This window comes from Melozone crissalis, unplaced genomic scaffold, assembly GCF_028551555.1.
Source record: "Melozone crissalis strain CALT ecotype California unplaced genomic scaffold, PUWL_Pcris_2 ptg000012l_1, whole genome shotgun sequence".
Classification (NCBI taxonomy): domain Eukaryota; kingdom Metazoa; phylum Chordata; class Aves; order Passeriformes; family Passerellidae; genus Melozone; species Melozone crissalis.
Genome location: NW_026535790.1, coordinates 12,318,618 through 12,339,929, shown reverse-complemented (window position 1 = coordinate 12,339,929; position 21,312 = coordinate 12,318,618). Strand labels below are relative to the sequence as shown.

The 21,312-nt window shown below is 48.4% G+C and overlaps 1 protein-coding gene across 2 annotated transcripts; it reads right to left on the bottom strand.

Annotated features, from left to right (window-relative positions):
- Window positions 1-12,766: 12,766 nt before the first annotated feature.
- BRAT1 (BRCA1 associated ATM activator 1) lies at window positions 12,767-21,135 on the bottom strand. Of its 2 annotated transcripts, none has more exons than XM_054270783.1 (13): window positions 20,862-21,135; window positions 20,199-20,353; window positions 19,282-19,429; window positions 18,061-18,445; window positions 17,851-17,970; window positions 17,280-17,371; window positions 16,913-17,031; window positions 16,224-16,410; window positions 16,025-16,098; window positions 15,343-15,445; window positions 14,964-15,062; window positions 13,801-13,979; window positions 12,767-13,606 (listed from the first exon to the last, which is right to left on the bottom strand). In XM_054270783.1, the coding sequence occupies exons 1-13, from the start codon at window positions 21,037-21,039 to the stop codon at window positions 12,881-12,883; spliced, it is 2,565 nt and encodes an 854-aa protein (XP_054126758.1). In that variant the 5' UTR covers window positions 21,040-21,135; the 3' UTR covers window positions 12,767-12,880. The 2 variants fall into 2 exon arrangements, with proteins under 2 accessions (XP_054126758.1, XP_054126759.1); XM_054270784.1 differs by having other exon boundaries at window positions 19,282-19,426.
- Window positions 21,136-21,312: the final 177 nt, after the last annotated feature.

The window sequence follows — 21,312 nt, the reverse complement described above, 5'->3', positions numbered from 1 at the left end:
TGCGGGTGGCAGACACGGGGTCCGGGAGGGGACACGGGGAGCCAGGAGGGGGCACGGGGTGCAGGAAGGACACGCGGTCCGGGAGGGGACACGCGGTGCGGGGTCAGGACGGGCCCGGTGGCGGCGGTGGCGGCGGGTCCCGCTCGGCTGCCGGAGCCCGGAGCGGGGCAGGGAGCGCACGCAGCCCCGGTTTGGGGAAGCGCACTCCCCAGAGAGCCCGGGCTGAGCAGCGCGGCGCTGCCGGGGGATGGGAACCCTTTAATCTGTGCTCTAACGAGAGCCGGGCTGTCTGGGGACTGGTTGTGCCGGTGGCTGGTGCCATCCCCGCCCTGCCAGCCGTGTTTGCATTCGCCTTGATGCCTCGCTCGCAGCATCGCTCCCACATGACCCGGATGCATTTCTGTGTCCCACGATGTCCTTTAATTCGGGAATATTATCTGTTCTTGGAAAGGTTAATAACATTAAAGGAGTGGATCTCTGTTCCCATTTCTTCATGGCTTCATTTATTCTGCCTTTCATGTTTTGATCCTCTTCAGCGCTTTGATCCCTCACTTCTGCCATCCCTGGATGGGAGGAAGAAGGAATACCCTGGCTGGGACCCAAGCGTGTCCCTAAGTGACATAAACTCAAATTAAGAAAAAAAATATATTTTACAGCCTCAGGGGCTGTAGCAGTGCTGGCAGCCCAAATGCCATCTGCACGCCCAGCACAACCTTGGGGCTTGCAAGGGCCACCAGAATGTCCTGGACCCGTCGTGGCCACTGACTTCATGCCATGCTGCAGGATTAGCAAGCAGCAGGATGAGACCATCCCTGCTGCAGCCTGCGTGCCTGGGACCTGCATTGCTCTGAAGGCACTGGCAGCATCACTGGTGAAAAATTGCCCTAATTTGCTGCTCTCATAATCAGGCCAAGGCGAAGCAGCAGCTTCTCCTGGCAGCAGACACTGCTCGTGAATCTTCCTTGTGGGAAACCTTCCTGAGATTCAGCGTGTGGGAAGGGCAGGAGGGAATTCTGAGGCCTTGCAACAGCATCTTCTTCCACTTCAGCTGCTACCCAAGGCACAGGAGATGCCCTCTGTGCTGTTTTAATTGGTTGCTGCTTGTAATGAGACTTTATTTGTATTAATTACTTAAATTATGTATTTATGAGTTGCTCTGAGTACACCATCAACATGTTTAGAGCCATAACAAGCCTCAAAGAGTCAGCTCCTACATGAGGAAGCTGTGAACTGGAAAACCAGATGCACTGATACTGTGTGCTTCCAAAATGCACAATTACTTTTTTGTTGAACCTATTGTAAACTTAAAAATTAGTAGTTGGCTAAGCTGCCAGCCCACTGACTGACCAGCACAGGTAAACAGTGCTGGTGGTGTTGTTAAATGTTCCCATAATGATGCATTTATCCTGGACAGGAACAGGGGGAGGTGGGCAGTCCTTGTGAGGGAGAGGGAGGCAGAGACAGTGATGAGGAAACAGCCACACACTCACTCTCTGATTTTCTAGGAGACAAGTGGTTTTATCAAGAGAGGATCAGTAGAAAAGGAAGGGAAAAGGGAGCAGGAGGTGGTCAAAACTCAGATGAGAAGACAACCAGGAGGTGCAGAGAGCAGTGAATCAGAGGGATGAGGATTTGGAGCTGTGCAGGGAGAGGAAGGGCTCCAGGACAGCTGCACTCACTCAGCATTGGCTCAGCTGTCACTAGAGCTGGTCACAGCACAGACGTGGGGCTCACCACAAGTGGCCTTTATCTGCAGTGATCAGCAGCAGTCACATTCTGCTCTGAAATCAGCTCTTTGTGCAAAGCTGTGTTTCCTGGAGCAGCCACGACTACGGGAGGATGTAAAATACAGGGGTGCGTGCCTTGGGCAGGTGAGTGCAGGAAACTTCATGGGGCAGCACATCCTCAGGGAGGAGCAGAATGAAAAAAATCCCAGAAGTACTGCCTGAGACTGGAATTTAGGCAACTGTAGCTATTTAGCCCAATAAAGTTGTGTAGATGCACAAATAGCTCCATGGGCAGAAAAGGCAGGTACCCGCGAGCTGTGTAAGCCAGAGAGAGGAGACAGCCCAAACCCACAGCTGCAGGCTGAAGGCAGACTAATTGAAATGAGAAAATAGGCATTAATTTTTTAAAGAATGAAGTTGATTAGCTGCTGGAACAAATTACTGAGGAAAGTGAAAGTCTTCCCATGTGATAGTGTTCTCTATTCCAGATAAGATGCCTCTCCCCAAGTGGGCTTCAGCCAAGCACATGTTCCTGTGCTCAGCAGAGCAAGGATGGGGTGAAATGAGGTGGTCTCTGCTCTGAGGAGGTGAAGAGGTGACTTTGTGGCCCCACCTTGATTTCAGGAAATAAAGGCTGTACTCTTAGAGTTGATTTCTAAATCCCTCCTGGATGGTGCTCCTAATTTCAGTTTGTGCTGCTACCACAAAGCACAAATGTACACAAGCAAACTTTCTGAAAGTTTGGACCTCAGCAGCAGCCCAGAGAGAGCAGAGTGGGTTCAGCCCGTGTTATCTCTTTGCTGGTCAGTCACAAAACCCTGACCTACACTTGGGCAGCACTGTAGAAGTACCAGCAGCTACTTTGATGTTGGTCCTAAAGCAATTGCAGCCACATCTGTCACACTTTTGGACACAAGGAGGAGAATTAGGGAATGCCTCCACAAAAAAAAGTAAGAATCTAATTTCACATTGCTGCTTCTATGGAAATGAGTAAAGTACAAAATTTGCTGGGAGGAGCAGGCTCAAAATCAAAGGGTGAGATCTCCTACATGTTAATGGTGATGGAAAGGGGGAGAAACGGGACAGACTGGTTTGCACAGGAGATTGAGAGTTCCCAGCCTGGGAGGACATGGCACAGACCTGTCTGGGGTCAGATTCACTCCCTTTGCATTCCTGGTGGTTGAGGGTCTAATGCAGGAGATGAAGAGTTATTAAAGCAGGATTTCACCTTGACCTGGAGAGTCTGAGGGACCTCATCTGACAAGACTGCAGGAGGTTTTTGCTTCCTCACTGAAATCAGTTGATTTGGCTCCCTGCCACACGTCAGAGGGTGTGGAAGGGGGATGAAGTGCTCCTTGTCTCCCCCATTGATACCATGAAAATGCAGTGCATTGTGCTGGTGCTGGGGAAGGGCCCCTCCTTTGCCCAGCTGCTGCCCTGCATTGGGCAGTGCCATCCCATGTGCCAGGACATGCCCTGTGATGCTGCCTCGTGCCCCATCCATCACCCTTCCCCAAAAAGCCCTGAAGAGAAACCTCCTGTGGGACTGGGTGAGCAGCACTGAGTGTGGCACTCCAGGATCTCCATGATCCCCCTGAGAAACCCGAGGGACCAGCAGCAGTGAGGGACAGCTCCCTTCCTCGGCAGGAGAGCAGCAGAGAGCAGCAGGCACCTTCTGGTAGGTGATGGACTGGGGGCATCACTGTCCCTAAGGCAGAGCCTCACCGGCAGAATTGTCCCTCTCTGCTGTGTCCTGGCACAGCCCAGGCTCTGCTGGCAGCTCGGGGAGGAGCTTTAATGAAAACAAATGTTTGGCTGGAGTTACTGCAGGGCCACAAGGAGCACACAGAGAGAGCCCAGCCCCTCTTTGATTAGTGAGAGCAATCTGCTGCCACAGCTGATGCTGGAGGAGAAGATAAGAGAGAGAGAAAGAAAACAGCTCTGGAGTGAAGATGAAAACACTGGGCAGAAGATCTGTGGGTGGATGAAAGGGAGCCATTTATTTGCAAATAAGTTGCCAGATCAGGCTTCATGTGCATCTGGGCAGCTTCTAATACTATGGGCTTATTCAGAGCCGAGAGTTTTGACTGGAGCTGGAGACGCTTGAGACATCAGCCCACACGTGTGGCTGGTCCAAGTCTGTCTTGTGCCAATCTGAGGAAAATTTAAGGGTCTCCTTTACTTTTTACCATTGATTTTGTGTCTCTGCAGGAAGTCAGTGTGGCTGCTCCATGATTCATTCCCATGAGGAAGCATGATTTCAGGTTCCCAGATGGCTGCAGAGGCAGAAGAGGGGGCAGATATGTATTTTTACAGCCAGGAGAATGCAACTTCAGTGTACAAATTTGGCTTGGCTTAGAAGATGTGGGGAATATACAAAATGATTATTTATTTCTCTATTTTCATGATTATCTTCCTCTTGGCTCCTGATTAGGCTTTAGGAACACTGAGGAAGGGGGAGGCTGCTGCCTGAGCAATCCATCCCAGGATTTAAACTCAGCCTGGTATCTGGTGTGTGTTCCCTGGGATTCAGCAGAGTCCACTGACTGAGTCCAGCAGAAATAGCTTTTTGCTTCCTGGTTCCAGAGGAGGTGTTAAGTAGGACATAGATAAATTTGGGAATATTAGTAAGGGAGGAAGGGCAGCTATTTCTTTTGAAATAAATCTTTGATAATAGATCTTTGGGCAGAGAGCTGGGAAGAGCTGCCCTTTGTAGAGAGCTGGAGAATGAGACTTTTGCAGATAGGAAACTTTTTGATTCCAATAAATTATTGGGCAGAAATGGATGCTTGGGAGCATTTCAAGTTTCTATATATGCAGCCCTGTCTGGCACTGAGTCCTGCAGCGTTTCAGCTCAGGGAGTGCCTGGCTGATGTCAACAGTTCAGGGCTGGGTCGTGTCCTGCAGTGGCATCTCAGTCTGCAGGAATTTGGGGACAGCTGTGTCACAGTGCACGTGATAGGGTTTTGGTGGCACCCCAGCTTTAAGGTTTATCAGTGTTTTCCTTGAGATGCAGAGACATCAAGTTGCACATGGTCAGTGATGTGAAACAGGCTCTCCCCACAGAAGGAGCGGGGTCTGTGCCTCAGAGGCAGAGCCCTGCAACGCTCTGCCTGCGTAATTAAAACACTGCAGTGAGACGAGACACGAGATGGAGAGCACAGATAGTTGGAGGCACTGAGAAACAGAAGTGTTTTCAGGTATTTTGCTGCAGAGGTGACTGGAGAATTTACCTGGTTTTCCCTTTGTGCTGTCCTGAGCCAGGTGACTCGTGCTGGGCACCCAGGGGGACACATCACTGACACAGAGACCTCCAGGTGTGGGCACTGAACGGAGCTCAGGCATGAGGCAGAGGGGAAGGAAGCACAGGGCTGCAGAGCCTCAGACCTCATCTCTGTGCCTTGCTGGGCTGATGCATGGCTGTGATTTTTGGCGGGGGAGCTGACCACAGCCCAGTTTGCTCTGGGCTGGGTGAGGATCCTCTTGTGTCCGGTGATGCTACAAAGGCGGCTGAAGGCCAAGTGCTGTCACTGGAAACCAGCTGTGAATTAATGCTCAGGGTGTGATTAACGTGCTTTTTAAATGCATTCATGTCCTGTCGCACTGGCTGCAGCTCTTGTGTCACATTTGGTGTTCTCAGAACATTTATTAGCCTTACAGATCCCTTGATTATTGCTTTCTCTTTTATAATTAAGCCATGAAACCCAGCGTGGTGCAGCTTATGCAGTATTAATTCATGGCTGGTGTATTCTGCCTGTGCCCCAGGATAAGGCTAAATGCTGGCAGCTGGATTGCTCTCTGCACAGTCACTATTCTGAAAATTTTTAATATGATTATAAAAATCACATTCTGCTTGCATATGTGCAGCTTGGGGCTGTGCACTGCCATGAGCAGTGAGGTCTGGTCTGACTTCCTCCAGAGCAGAATCTGTGCCCCTGGCAGGGCTGGGAGAAGGGGCTTCCTCCTGCCCCAGGTGATGCTCTCCAGGTGGATGCTATTAGCTCTGCTCCAGTGCAAATGCAGCCCCACTGCTCTCCACTCCCTGCCCACCCTTCCTAGGACATGCCTGTGAAAATGTGAGCCTTGTGAATGAGTTCTGTTTCACTCCTTTTTGTCCTCCTCTTTTTCGTGTGAGAGTCAAGTAGAATTCAGGATTTCCTGCAAGGCTGCAGCTCCACGGCCCCTTTCTGTCAGCAGCAGCTGCCATGGATGTCTGAATAGTTTTCCTCCTGGCTGGTTGCTCCTGCCCCCAGAACAACAGTTTAACAGTTTGTGTGGCCATGTGGTGAGCTGAAAAGGAACAAAAATAGCATTAAACATGTCTGGTTTATTTAATTTTTTTTCTTTCCCCTCTCCTGGGAACTAGTTGTAGGAGTGAGTGTGCTGGAGGAATTGGAGCTCGGAGCTACTGGGAGGGAAATCACTGGAATGACACAGACCCAGTGCCCCAGCCAGTGCTGGCCCCGAGGCAGCAGTTTGAATGCAGAATTCATGAGGTCTTTGCTGGGCCACTCACTGCTTCCTTTGGGTAAATCCAAGCAGCTTTGCAGCCACCTCCTCTGAGGCATGAGCTGCAGCACAGGGTGGGCAGTGATGGGCTCCAGCAGCTCTGCCCATGTGGCTCTGGTCCCCTGGGAGTCCTATCAAATATCAAATATGGGGACATCTGCTCTCTAGGTGCTGGCACTTTATGTCAATGTCCCTCATGTGCTCTTCATGGGCCAAAGACTCCACTGTGGAATGACAGCTCCACTCCACTGTGTTAGTGACACACATACCCACACTGCTCAGGTTATTGATTATTGCTCATCAAGCCATTTCTGGAGACACCTGGCTGCTGATTATCTCAAAGGTTCTGTTTCAGAACCCGGTGCCAAGCCCTGCGTGCAGGATGCAAAGCTGTAGTGCAGAAACTCTTTGAGCTCAGACGTTTCCATGGAGATGAATCTTTGATCTCGCTGAAATAAATAAAGGGCGGGGAAGATGCTCCCAAACTAGGAAGGAAGACAAGGCTGATCCCTACGGGGCAGAAGTTCTCAAGAGGAATTAGGGTGACAGGAGGCTTCTCTTTTCATCCCTCCCAATGCCACGTCTGTGCTAGCAGGGAGGTTGAGCTGTGTGCCCGCCAGCACACATGGGGAACGTGCCCTTCATGCAGCCAGCCAGACACTCTGCACCTTGGAGCTGCCTGAGTTAAAGCTGCTGGAGAGGCAGACCTTTGTCTGCACTGCAATATTTACCCTGTGCTGCAGGACTGGGAGAACAGACCCAGGGTTTAACACCAGTGCGAGGCACGCTCGCTTTCTTGACTGTGATGAAGCAATGAGAACAGCCAGGAAATTGCTCTGTGTATGGATAAAATATAGAGGGGGGGGGGGGGAAATCACATTTTATTCGGGTGTAATGTGCAAAATAGAAGTGTTTCCTATGCTGGCATGGAGGTGGTGACCAAGGGCAGCAGTCAAGTTGGCTTTATCCACTTGGCTGAGCTTTGACCACGCCGGCCAAAGAGCTGGTGTGTTCTTGGAGCTGTGGGCAGATCTGTTACTGCTGGCACCAGGAATTGAGGCTCCTGTGGATGGAGCAGCAGAGAACTCATTAGGGAAGGGTATAATCAGCACAGCAGTCTCAGAGCTGCTGCTCAGGGCAGGAGCACACGGCGGCAGGGCACACAGTGACAGTGTCAGTGCCCTGGCCAGGCTGGGTGCCCCTGCTGCTGCTGCATTGCTGCTGTGCTGGGCACCGCGTATGCCCTGCCCTGCTCACTCCAGATCTGCTCACAGGACACTGCCAGGTCCCTCTCTTTGTCTCAGCAGCCAGCACGGCCCCAAACAGGTTTTATTGCAGCGTGTTGGGGTGAGCAAACTGCTGTGTGCAGCTGGTTTTCCTCCTTTTTTTTCCTAAATAATCCTCCTCAGATGCATTGAGCTGCCAGTTGTGCTAATTAGGGTCTCTCTACTCCAAGGGTTATCACCCAGCTCTCACTCCCACCCCTGCTTTCCCTTTCCCTTTGTGCCTTGCTGGACCTCAGGCTCCTGAGTGACTCAATCATCATTTCATGTAATTTTAAATTTGCAGTTTAGATACTTTATTTACGAGGATAAATGTTGTTTACAGCTCTGAAATCTTGTCATCTTTTCCAAATATTGCAGAAAGGTTCAGTGTTGAACAAAGCCCACAGGTTCCCTTTAGAAGCTGACAAGTGGGGGTTTTGTTGATTTTGTTGTTGTTTCACGTGGCCCTCACTGAAAATATTGTCACTGATCTCTGTTTTCAGAAATGGGCCATTCCACTGAGAAAGCCATGTTTGTCTTATGCACTACCTCACTGGGAAGAAAATATGTTGAAAGAGCATACAATATTAAAGGTATTTTGAATCAAATTCACTTCAACTGGTTTCAGTGGAAGATTTAGCCTTGTTTTCACAGGGCTCTTTGTCAGAACCTAAAGCACAAAATACTCTGTTGGGTCAAAGTTAAGGTTACTGGACAGTTATGAAAACAGCATTTTTATCCTCAATTACATGGACAGGACAGGATTGCGGTGCAGCCACAGCTGTTTGTCTCAGGGCTGTGATGGATGTTGTCACTTAGCAACCACTGCCATTTGTGTTTTAACTGCAGCTTTTTTGTTGTTGGCACGTAATGAGAGTTGTAATCACAAGATCAGTCCCGTGGAGGGTGTTTGTTATCAAGAGTGATCAAGGGTTTTAGGACTCACCTGTGCCCCAGCCTATAAGGCTAAACCAGATTTCACATGTGACGTCTAATGCAGCTTTATAAGGGTTTGTTTAGGAGCTGCCTTGGCTGGGCTAAGTCGTGTTTCAAGATGTGCAGGCTGCATTCACCATCTGCCAGCCCTGGCTCTGCAGCTCCTGTGTGCTGGTCACAGCCCAGCCTGGTTTGGGGCCAAAGCTCAAATGTGAGTGCAGAAAGGAGGGACCAGCCTGGGCAAGCCTGGATGTCTGTGTACAGAGAGCTCAGGAATATGGGCTCAGTGGAGACTGGAAATGTGAGGAGGGAAAGATAATGAGGTGGGAAAACTGAAGATTGAAGTTCTCTGTCTCTGGAGGGTAATTCTCACCTATCCTGCACTGACAATGAGAGAAAAGCATCAGACCTATGACAGTTTAAGCTCTAACACGCAACAGGAACTGGTTAAGGTCTTGGTTTAACACCTGGTCTGGTCTGATCTAACTAAGAAAAGTCTCTCAAAGAGGTGGGTGCTACCTCTGTGCCGGACATTGGGTTCCTGCCTGGCATGGAGGTGAACAGCCAGGCAAGTGGGGAGTAACTTGGTTTGTATAGGCTTGTTTTGGAGGCAGAGGTGTGAAGAGTATCCTCGGAGCCCTGTTGTATGTTCATTATTATGTAAATTAACACTTCCAGCTGGTGTGCTCTGAGCAGAGGGTGAGTATTGGTACCACAGATAGAAACACTGCTTTCTTTAATTTCATTTTGCTTTAATTGAAGTTGTGTATCTGCACCTGTAGCTCTGCAGGGCCCCTTGGTGAGGGCTGCTCATCCCCCTTCCCTTGGAGGGATTCAGGAGAGCCCCAGGATGTGTTTCCTCACAGCTGCACATCCTCAGCTCTGCTCTGCCTTGTCCAGAGGAACACAGAGCTCCCCCAAACCCCATTTCTGTGTGTGCTGCTCTGAGGTTAAAGGCAGGAGCTCTCCTGCCCCTGGAGCAGCGGGGCTGACACAGCCCAAGCTCTGGCCCTGCTCAAGGGCTGCTTTATTTCTCAGCAGAAGACAAAACCCACTGCTCTGAGGGGAAATGACACAGACCACAGAGCTGCTGCTGCTGCTATCTATTTCCATTGTAAATTGCTGATATCTTCTGCAGTGAAGCTTTTTGAGGAGTTCCTCTCTAATGCACGCTGGTTTTTGGAAGCCTTGATGAAAATGTACTGAAAGGTAGAGCAGATTTTATCAGAGGAGGAGAGAAGGAATTGCATAGATGTGCACAAATTGATCTGTAATCACACATCACGTATATCTAAGCTGAAGCTACAGCCCTAGACATTTATGGCCCATTTTTGACTAAGTTGTGCAATTAGTGTAATTAGGCAAAGAATATTCTTTGTATTGTAAATGTCTAGTGTATTAAACCAGAAAATTAACAGCCATTTCTTTGGCAGCTTTCAATAAGCCATTGCTGGTGCAGGGCTGAGCCAAAGATGCTTATTCTCTGTGGTGTCTGAGTCTGAGCAGTTAAACAATAAATCCTCTTCAGAGCTCTGTTGAAATGTGTTGAAAGCAACTCTAGGAATTTCCGACCTGTGTACAGATCAGACAACACAACTTAGCATTGCCCCTGTGCAGATAAAGAGCTGAAATGAGCTTTGAAATTTTCTTCTTTCACAGCACCAGCCACCAGAGATACAATTTTCTTAAGCTGGGATGTTTTTTTGTCAATGCCACCGGCATTTCTCCTGCCAGCTATTTTGTTTTAAAACAAAGGACAGTCCTGAGCCTCATGTCCTCTTGCACTGAGGCTCATGAGTGGCCACAGCCCCTGGCACAATCAGCTCTGTGGGTGCTGGGAAAACTCCCAGTGGTGCCTGAACCAAACACAGCTACAGCTCTGATGGGATGAAAGCTGGAGTTTCCAGAGAAATCTTTCCCAAAATGTCCATAAGAGCAGGCCAGGCAGCCCCTGCTCTGCTGTGCTGTGTGACAGAGTGAGCTGGGGGTGCTTTCTGGCAGCCAGAGCTGCTCAGGGCTGTTCTCCTTGGGAGCCAAACCTTTCCCCATGTGCAGCATGACCACAGCTCCTTGGCAGGACTTGGCACAGAGTGAAATTCCTAACCCAGCAGGAAGCTCTGGGGCTGGGATAAGGATCTTGTGGAGGTGCAAAAACACCCTGGGTAGGTAAGAAGTGGGCTTAAAATAAGCTGTGGGTGTAAGCAAGTGGGGTAGGGCTTGTATGAGTCCTCAAGTGTGTGAAGATGGGCATCCTAGAGAGGTATCCCAGCATGAAGGATGATCCACATCAGTAGCTGCTGGTGCGTGTTCATAAACTTGGTAGCTCAAAAATCCCACCCCAATGTTTTCTGTAGAAAGAATTGTGGAATTTCTAGTTTGCTTTCATCTCTCTTAATCTCTCTAGCCCTGGCATTGGTTCTACACTCTGCCCAGATGTCCCTGACCCTTCCAGTTCCTCCCAGCTCTCAGGGGCAGCATGGCAGTGCCAGCACCTCAGTGTCAGGGGCACTCCACTGTCACTGGAAAACAAGAGGTAAAGCAGGGAGAAAACAAAGAGAAAACACAGAGAAAACAAAAGGTAAAGCAGGGAGCTCAGACAGACAGAAATACAGAGCCAGGACTGTCACAGAGCTGCTGGAGGTGGAGTCCTGTTTTTAATGAAAGAGGAATCAAGTCCTTAATACCCCTTGTAAAGGTAAGGAGCCCCCCCCAGCTTGTTGTGCATTTGGTTTTTAGTGTCCAAGTGTATAAACACAATTTTGGACTGCAATTAGGCAAATGCTACAAACATCATGTCACCCTCACCCCAGCTTATTAAAAAGAAAAAGGAGTTCCATGAAAAATTAATAGGTCTGGGAGTTGAGAGACCTTGGTAATAAGCAGTGAGTTTTCCTTCTGTAACAACTCACTTTTTCAATTTGCTGCTATGTGAGTAACTCCTTGGAGTCTCCTAAACTGCAGAGTCCTGAAATGACAAGAATTGCTGAGCAGGAGGGAGGGCTCACCCAGCAAGCTGCTGCCTCCTCTCCTGGAGCACAGCTGACCTACTGTCAACACAGAGTGCTGCTCTTGGAACTGCAGTGATTCACTGGACAGGGCTGCTGCAACTCCACAAACACTCCACGCCTCTAAAAGCACATCCCTGCTCTCTCACTGACCCCTTCCACTTCTGATATGAATGCAGTGACAGGAAAAGTCCTGAATTTGAGTATCTTCTGTCTTTTGCCAGGTGTAGACCCAGCTCAGGTGGAATTGTGTGTCAGAAGCAGAGCTATTCTCTCCTTAAAACAGCTGCTGGTGCAAAACCCAGGGGCTCTGTTACACATAAAACTGTGCACAGAGCAAGAGGCAAGTGCGCTGCTTCCTTCAAAAGGCACAGAGCAAACCTTCAGCCTCAGCAGCAAGAGATCCAAACCACACCTCAGTCCATTGTCCTGCTGCAGGGAGGAGTTTTCTGCAGTCCTTTCACTGCTTCAGATGCTGCAGCCCCAAAATCAGTGTCAAGTTCTGCCTCTCCACAGCTGCAGGAGGATGAAGGATGCTCAGTAACACCTGCTGGAAAAGAACCCACCATGGTTTGATCTGCTGCTAAAGGTACTGTTTGCTTTGCGGTTTTTCTAGGTTGCAGAGAGTTCTTAGCACATGGCAAGATACTGGGGAAAGCTGCCAACTGCAGTCTTCCCCAAGTTTTTAAAAAACTGGCATTTTTTTCTCAGAAAATGATGCTGCCATTCACACTATGTCTGCTGGTTTCTAGTTATTACCAAAGCTAATCACGGATCGAATTCATCTTGAAAAATCTTTAGGTGCAAGTTTCTCTCAAAAGTTGGAAACTGAGTACTCTAGGAATGAAAAACAGGAGCATTTGAAAAAAGAATCAGCAAAATGGACTTGCTTCTGGCTCCAATTAAAACCAAAGTCAGCTTGTTGGTGTCACTGCTGAGATCAAACAAGTCTGTGATCTACAGGAGAAAATTTGTAATGCCAAGGATGATCAGCTTCTGACTCCTTAAATGCCACTTTCTGCTCTAGACCTCAAATGCACAAGGGAAGCTGAGAGCTCTGTTTATAGAATAAATACAGAAAGGTCAAAACAAGTGTCCCTTAAAACCAGTCTCCATCAGTTGTAGCTACTCTGGCTCTAAAAGGAGCCTGCAACAGTTTGTTTTCAGTCATTCTTTTGGTTTTTTTAAATGCTTCCTTATGTAGGCATGGTCTGGTGCTTTCTTAAAAGACAACAACTTAAAAAAAAAAGAACAAACACTGTTCTTAATGTTTTTACTTTGAAAAAGAAACAATAGTTTATTGGAAATGACACTTAACAAAAAATATTCATCAGTATTAAAGCAAAGATTTTCTATCCCATTTAACAGATAACAAAACCATCCTTCTCCTCCAGAAGAAAACTGCTTGAGCACTGCTCCCTCAGAGCAAAGGCTGTGTTCAATAACAGTCAACTTCATTATCCTCTATGGTCCCCACAGCAGCAAGGATGTCCTGTAGGAGGGACTGAGGGCTTTCCTCCACATGGTCACTACTTTTATTTAGCTCATCATGCAGCTCCAGCAAGTCTATTGCACCCAAAGCTAACATCATGCTCTCTGGATCTTGGAAATCCACCCCAACATCACCATCCATGGGGAAGTTCTGAGCCAGAGAACCCTGTCTCAGTGTCCTCTGTAACCAGGCAATGCCACGTCCTGCAGGTGAATCTTCAATCTCCTGTGGATTCTCCAAAGTACTCATGGGGTAGAAATGGCCTCTCAGGCCAACCAGGACATCACAGGCTCTCTGCCCCACGGGTTTGTCACAGTCACACAAAGAGCCAAACAAAAACCCAAACAGCTTTGCTCGACAGAACACCTGCAGCAGCTCCTTCTGAGGGGTGGAACTGGGGACTGCAGAGGTGACAGGAGCATAGGGACACTGGGAGAGCTGGCAAATGGTCTGGCTACAGAAAACTTCCACCAGCTCCAAACCACCGAGTCTGACTTCCCAGTCTAAGTCACGCTCCACAGTCTGGATGACTCTAGAGACAAAGTGCTCTGTATCTTCCAGCTGACCTGTGCAGCCTTCTCTCAGCCACTTGGTGAAGATGCTGATCACAGCCCTCCTAGGAAAGCCCTCTGAGTCCGTTGACAAGATTTCCTGAAGCTTTTCTACGATGCTCTGGATGCAAAAAGACAAAAGAGAAAGCACAGTGAGGGGAGGAACAAGCAAAGAAACAAAACCAGCAGAGGTGAAAAATCCTCTCATTACTGGCTGTGCAACCTGCCTGCATCAGCAGATAACTTGGGAAGAAAGTTATAAGCAGTACAGCAGTAAACTGATGGGAATTGCTCATGCAGAAAAGGTTATCCTACCTCTCTGTTATACTGACTGCCTGTGACAGGTGAGTCTGGAGCAAAGCAAGCAATGGGGGCCAGGTGTCCCACAGCAGTCACGGCGCTCGCTCGCACGTAGCTCTCTGGGTCCTCCAGCAGGTTTTGTGTCAGCCTCAGCACCTCTGAGGACAGGAGACACTGCCTGAACTCCTTCTGGTCTGTAAACAAGACAGCAATCCAAAGAAGTGGGATTTTATTCCCTCTGAGCACGAAGCTGTTTCCAATGCAAACAGCCCTTCGCCTCGTACAAGGATGGCTGCTCCCTGCAGGGACAGCTGCCAGCGACAGGAGCTGCTGCAGGACCAGGCAGATGTTCTGTGTCAGGCTCCCCCTCTCCCAGCAGCTTTTAGTCAAGCCCTGACAGACATTGGAACTTGGAAAATTGCACTTAGAGTTGTTTTAACAGCAAGAAAAAACTTTCTGCAGGCAAGTGGGGACATGGTTCCAGCCTCATCAAATTTATGCCTTTGCTTAAATGAGGAAAAAACAGTCTTCCTTTCCTGTTATCAGGCATATGGCAGAGAAAACAAAGTAACTGCAGCACTGAGAGGGGCTGCAGGGTAAAGTGCTAATGCAGCTGAGCATGTTGGATACTTCCTTTGTGACCTGGGGACAACAGCAGTTGATAACATTCCCCTCCCTTCCAATACAGCAGAGCTACTATAGGAAAATCAGCTTTGCCTCAGTGCTACCTGCTGCAAGGCCTGGCTATTAGTAAAGCAGAAAATCAGTAATTAATCCCAAGCATATAAAGCAGGTCTAGGCTTTTAGCCTCCTAAAGCCCAGCCCCTAGCCTGTTAAAAAAAAAAAAAACAGACTCTAGTGCAGAGCAAACTGAAAACCAGAAAGTATTATCTGCCATTAAGCACTGTCACCTGCCTTGACAGACAAGTCTCAACACCTCAGTTTAACTCAAAACTGCCATTAAGGCAGGTACAGCAACCTGAGCTCAAGAGAAAAAAGCAGGGTAAGTATATTAATATTTTTGTCAGATTTTGATCATGATCTAAGAGTAAAACTCTGGACACTTTTTTATTTTCTCAGCCCTCCAGTTACAGGTCAGAAGATGCTCCACCAGCCTGACTTTCACACCATTATAGGAAATAATCCTCAAATCAGAACTGGTAAAGCTTTGCACCTACCTCTCAAGCACTTAACCATGGAAGTGAGGAACTCCAGGGAAGAATCTCTGACTTCCCAGCAAGGACTGCACAAACGTTTCTGCAGCACCACCAGCACATCTGTAAAAGGCAAGTGGTGAATCCGAATGAATGTGAAAGGTAACAAACCTTACTGAAACACTCACTGTACATGCTCTACATCATTTCATCTCATACAATCCCTTTTGCTGCTGCTGGGTGCTTCTTCCAGAGCTCTGCAAAGCTGAACTTCGCAGCTAAACTTAAATTCAACATAACTGTGAACGAGTGAGTCCAGTGCTTTGAGCAGGAAAGGTAGGCAGGAGCAGATTTCATGTGTGCCACTAGCTGCTGTTTGTCCCAGCTGGAACAGCTTCATTACCTTCCAAAATCTTCTCAGTTTGTGGCCCCTGGCTGTTGGAGGAGGACAACTCCTGCAAGTGCACCAACCACTTGGATGTAGCTTGAAAGGTTTTCTTTAGAACCTGAAGCAATGTAAAGCAGATTGACTTTACTACAGGAAGAGGCAGTGTTGCCTTTCTGCCTTTAAAGGTAAAATTAATTTTAGCCTCAAACTTACAGAGAAATTATCAGAATAAAAAAGTGCATATGCCTCCTTACTAAGAAGCCAGCCATAAAAAAATGGTGCTTAAATACAATTTCTAACAAACACCTAGAAAATCACTGTGTTCAGCTTAGTGTTATGAAGTTCTATACCTCCAGCTTTAGGTTTGCAGTTGCCATCAAAGTAATTCAAACAAAACAAAGTAAAAAATCCCCTTTATAAAAAGAATTCAATACTTCATGACCATGTCAACTGAGTATGTCAGTGCTACTTTTAGACATGATGGCTCCTTTCTTCTCAAGAACGCTCCATGAACTGGTCAGTTACTTGCTCATTACAATTTTAGATATTTTCTGCAAGCCACCCAGGACAAGACAAGTGTCCTACATATTCTAATACAAAGTGTGCTAAGAAACACCTGCAGTCAGACCCTTTATGAGAATTACACCCCACTGGGGCACACTGATAGACCTGGATCTCTCCCTAGTTCTATACTCACAGTAGGGCTGGTGTTTGGACTCTGCAGATATGCCAGAAGGACATCAAACAGATTTCCTATGAGAGTGTCACACTCTGAAACAGAGAAAACAAACCCAAAGGGCCAATACTGAGAGATGGAACAGCCAAATCCTTGCTGAAATACACAAAGACACAGAATTGTACAATTGTTTTGGATAAGGAAGCAAAGATGAACTCACCTTTTTTCTCTGAGAGTGCTGCAAGGACATCAAGGGCTGACTTTTGCACTCTGAAGCAGTTGATCAGATTCCGGCTGATTGTGCTTCCCAGAGGAGAAGTTGGGTTCAGGAAGCCATTGCAGAATTGTAATATTGTCATGAGAGAGTGCAGCAAAGACACACAGGGCAAATCCACTCTTAAATGTTTCTAATGGGTGAGAAAGAAAAGAGAAGAAAAGAGTTTCCAGCAACAGTCTCAAAATAGAGCAGTTTTAGGTCAGAAGGCAGCAAAAAATTGCAACATCTAGTGGGTTCTCAAGGCACCACAATGTCAATAACTACAAATAAATGATCTTCATCTCTTCCAAGAACTGCTGCACAGATGGAAGGAGATTCTTTTGACTGCTTGGGAAAGCAGCTCAATTTGTGTTTCTCAGGATCAATAATTGCAATACAAGTAAGGTATGGTAACAAAGCTCACCAAGACAAATTTAAAACTTAAGTGCAGCCCCTCTTTAAGAGTCCCTGTATCTCTCTTCTCCTGTTTGGAGCCTACTGTGCTGAATTTCCTTAAAATATGGAAACCCCAATTGCCAACTCCTCTCCACATTCTGTTATGCTCTATTGAAAAAGTCTGCAACCATCTTAACACTGAATTTCAAGGACCACTTTGACTCCTAGGTTCTTTTTTTCCCCTCTCTGAATGTTACCAGAGACAGCAGCTTCTCCAGGTGGGTGAGGGTCTGACACAGGAGACCAGCACAGGATGTCTTGGAGGACAGAAGACTTTCAACAGTGGCAGGATCACTGACAGACTCATCCAGTAAACCTAGAGGACAAAAAAGGGAAGAGCTCAGATTGTCAATGAATAGAAAAGGCTGTGAGTTTTAAAGTTAACTAAGATATTCAGCTGATGTAGTTATGAACATGCCTTCAAATGCAACTGGCAGTAATATTTACACAAACACTGCTACTGTCCTTGACTTCTCCTACTCTTTTTCCTCCAGTTTTGGCTGCACCAGACATTTAAAATACTGGCAAGCAGAATGGCCTCTAACTTTTCTGTCACAACTGTACCTGCACATTCCAGAGGCTGGGAGGCTGCTCTCAAAATACAGTCCATTGGCTGGAGCAGAACAGTCAGTGCCTGAATCCTGACATCTTGTGGGCTTCAAGGAGGAAACAGCAGTTACCAACACAAGTAAACTTCAATCCCTTCCCAAATACTTGCCCCCAGATGCTGAGCAGGATAATGACTTTCATGCAGGCTTTTAAACAAGCCAGCAATGACAGAGCAACAAAAGCAGTATCACAATCTGAGCCTGCTTCCAATGCTAAATGAAAGCAGAGGACAAAGGGCTCTGGAATTTAGAAGCAGCTTTATCAAGCTATAGAGAAGCTTGATAAAGCTATTGCTTTATCAATGCAAATAGAGAGTGGGATCCTGTGTAAGAGGCTGGGAGAGAGGCATATCTTGTGAAAAAAGTGTCCTTCTAGTTTAGAACAAAAGTGTTATTTAGCCTGGAAATCAGTATCTGTATGTACTGTATTCATCTGATGGTTTTCTGCTGCTTTTTCACTACCTAAAGGGGAATTATGTTGCAGAAACACCTGCACAGTGCAGAAATTTCATTGCTTTAAGTCCTACCATTTGCAGAGCTTCAGCAGTCCCACTGCCAGAGGACCTGCTTGTACTGGGGTTAAGTGTTCCAGAGCAGAAGTTACTAATGCCCAAAAGCTGCCTTCAGTGCCACAAAATGCAGGGGATCTGAGAAGAGAGAAGTGTAAGTGTAACCCATCCCAGGGTGGCAAACAGATCTGTCTCAGCAGGGGCTCCAAGGTGCCGTGAGATCTTTACCGTGCCACGTTCAGCAGAAGATTGGCCAGCAGGGGCTGGGCTTGAACAGTCTCCTCCAGCAGAAAGGATTCTATTTGCTTTGCTATGTCCAACCAAAGGACTTCAGTCCATGCAGCATAGCAACTGCCAAAACAACTGCCAAACAAACTGCTCAGCAGCTTCAGGGACTGCTCAACGTGAGGGGCAGAGCTGGACTGAAGGGACTCTTTGATGTGCTCTACAATCATCTGGGCACAGCCTGGCCAGTCACAGTCCTTGGCACTGAGAGCTTTGGATGTTTCAGACTCCAGGGAGAAGGTGAGCAAGTGCACCAGGAGCTGGCAGGCAGCTGAAGCCACAAACAGGCTGGGATCCCCTTGCAGAGTGAAGATCACATCCATGCCTCCTGTGGGAAAACAAAACAAGTCACTGGAGCAGCAAACAACCAGTTATGACTCTAATTCAGGTACCACACAGCTTTAAATGGTGGTGATGGGGTTTTCTTATATTTTATTTTGTAGTCTCTACTCAAAGTCAGCCAGTCCTTAAGAACAAGCAAACAGAAGAAAATGAAATTGTTTCAGATCCTCAGGGGTTTAATAACTCAGGATCAGACTTCAATATAACATCAGTAACATTAGGAGAGTTGACAGCACACTCAAGGTGTATTTATGGACAGAGCCTGTACCACCTCTGGACATAACCAGTAGGAAAAACATGAACAGCAGTATCAGCACCACTTTTCCACCACAGGGACAGCAGCATGTGCTGCACTTTAATACCAATCCAGTCTTTTAGACCCCTCTGTACAGGGGATCCAAAGTTGGTGCTAACAGCATAATTTACATACCTCCATAACAACAGGATTGCAAATGAAATTAGCATCTGCTGAGTTTTTCTGCACTAAAATCATGCTGAAATGTACCCTTTAGTAGGAGTTACAAATAAGAATACAGATAGCTCTTAATTTTATAAGGGCTCTTAATTTTATAAGAAATCCTAATTTTAAAAGATTCTTTCCCCTCTAAAAAGAGCACCACCTTCAGTGTTTGGAGGAAAAAACCAAATGCATAACTAACTTAACAAACGTTGACTTAATGCTTAGCTAACTTAACCAACATCTTTCAACGACTTCACGTTTTGGACAAATGGCTCACTTTAACCTTAAATAAACCAAGACACCCATCCTGCCCAGCAAGGGGCACAGCAGGGAGGGGAGCTGGCAGCCCCAGCAGCACTCACCCGTGGAGCAGAGGCAGTGCAGGGCAGGCAGGTGGTGCAGCATGCTGTGCACACCCTTCAGCCAGGCGCTGCGCACCGACGCGTCCTCCCACGCCGCGCTGCCCCGCGGCCCCTCCGGGCCAAAGAGCCTCCCCAGCAGCTTCTCCTGCTGAGAGGGCAGAAAACAGAGTGAACAGCGAGAAAAGGGGCTGCTCTGTGCCAGTCAAGAGTATCAGCGCTGTGGTGAAACCTGCTCTTGCTACAAGTATCATAAAACGGGCAGTGTTCAGAATCTCATGCTTAAAGGTAACATATGGATAAACCAGGGTGTTCAAAGCCAAAACTGATTTGTTTGCAGGTGCTAAGGGAAAACTTATGTACATCAGTTCCATCAGAGTGCTTTATACACCTGTACACATCTCTTCCCTGAATGAAGCTTTTTGGGTTTTGTACTAAAATGTATCCTGGTGCAGAAAGCACTGCTTTAAAAAGCTCCCTTGTTTTTGTAGGGAATCAAAAACTTCCTGTCAACCTATCAGGAAGGGAAAATGACATCTGTTAGTGCAGTTTGAATCTGCAGGATCTGTCCTGGGATGCAGTACTGTGCAGTGACTGCTGTGAAGTGTTCACAGAATGACTAGGTTGGCAGAGATCTCCATAGAGTCCAACCCAGAGTTGGGTTACCCCATACATTCTCTTCAACTACAATGGGAAGCCCTACCCATCAGCATTCACAGTCCTGCTGTGGTGAGACAGAAGTGAGAAACAGCTGTACACGAGAATTGATCAGGAATGGTGATGGTAGGTCTTTGCTGTTGAATCACTTTTGCTGCCATACATTTACTAAGCAGAACGTGCACGTTTTCAGGGACTGTGCATAGAGAAGGAGCAGACAGACACACAGAAGCAGGTGCCCGGGTCAGTGGTACCCAGCTCACCTGCAGGTGCTGGAAGCGGCTTTCGGACGAGGCGAGGATCCCGGCCAGCTGCAGGGTGAAGGACAGGATGCCAGGGCTGGGATCGGGCAGGGCCAGCACGGAGCTGAGGAGCTCTGTCAGACACGGGTTGTCCTGCACCAGCTCCACAGTGGGGTCTGCCCAGGAGAGCAGAAAACATCAGCTCACTGCCAGGACTGAGCTCTGCAGAGCTTCCAGAGTCCCACTGCCAGGACTGTCCTGTCTCACTAAAGTGGTCCCCTGAGCTGAGTGGTTCAAAAGCAAAAGTGCTTTGTTTGCAGGTGCTAAAGGACAGCCTATGTGTATCAGTTCCAGCAGACTGCTTTATACACCTGTACACATCTCTTTCCTGAATGAAGCCTTCTGGGTTTTTGTATTAAAATACAAAATTTGTATTAAGCCCTGCCAGCTGCTAGGACTGATGAGTTCGGGCGCACCCACAGCATTTTTGGGTGTCAGAGCACCTCAAACAGCAGTGCAGGCATTCCAACCCCACCTGGACGCCTGTTCCCGTGCCACCTGCTCCAGGTGACCCTGCCTTGGCACGGGGCTGCACTGCATGATCTTCGGAGCTCCCTTCCAACCCGAACTACTCTGCGATCCCGTGATGGATTCCCCTCCCCCGGACCGGCCCCCGGCGCTCACCGAACCACGTCAGGCTGCGGAACCAGTCCAGCAGTTTCTCCAGGCAGGTGTCGTCGAGGCCGGGCTGCCGCGGGTCGGCCAGGGCGGCGCAGACCCCGGGCAGCAGCACGGCGCACTCTCGGGTCATGGCGAAGCGGCGGCGGGCCCGGGCCACGAAGCGGGACTGGGGGTCGCACATGGCCGGGACCGAACCGAACCGAGCCGGGCCGGCACGGCCGCACCGCGAGTGTCGCAAAGGGGGCGTGCCCAGCGGGGCGGGGGCGTGGCCAGTGGCCGGTCAGGGGGCGTGACCCGGGCGCGCTCCAGGGTCAGGCGGTGGCTGCGGGACGGTACCGGCGGTGCGCGGGATGGAGTTGCGCCCTGCCTCGAGTTATCCCGGCGCTCTCGGGCAAAAACTCCTGGCCCGCAAGTGGAGCGGAGCCCCCGCAGAGGCCGCTCCGCCGCCCGCCGC

Bases quoted from the DNA above. Each gene is read 5' to 3' on its own strand.
- BRAT1 (XM_054270783.1), bottom strand. From the start codon at position 21,039: ATGTGCGACCCCCAGTCCCGCTTCGTGGCCCGGGCCCGCCGCCGCTTC. The intron at 17,372-17,850 runs GTAGGACTTAAA...TCCTCCTTGAAG, and splicing joins CTGCTGAAGCTCTGCAAATG to CCCACAAGATGTCAGGATTC. The intron at 13,980-14,963 runs GTAGGTGCAAAG...TCTTGTTTACAG, and splicing joins CATGGTTAAGTGCTTGAGAG to ACCAGAAGGAGTTCAGGCAG.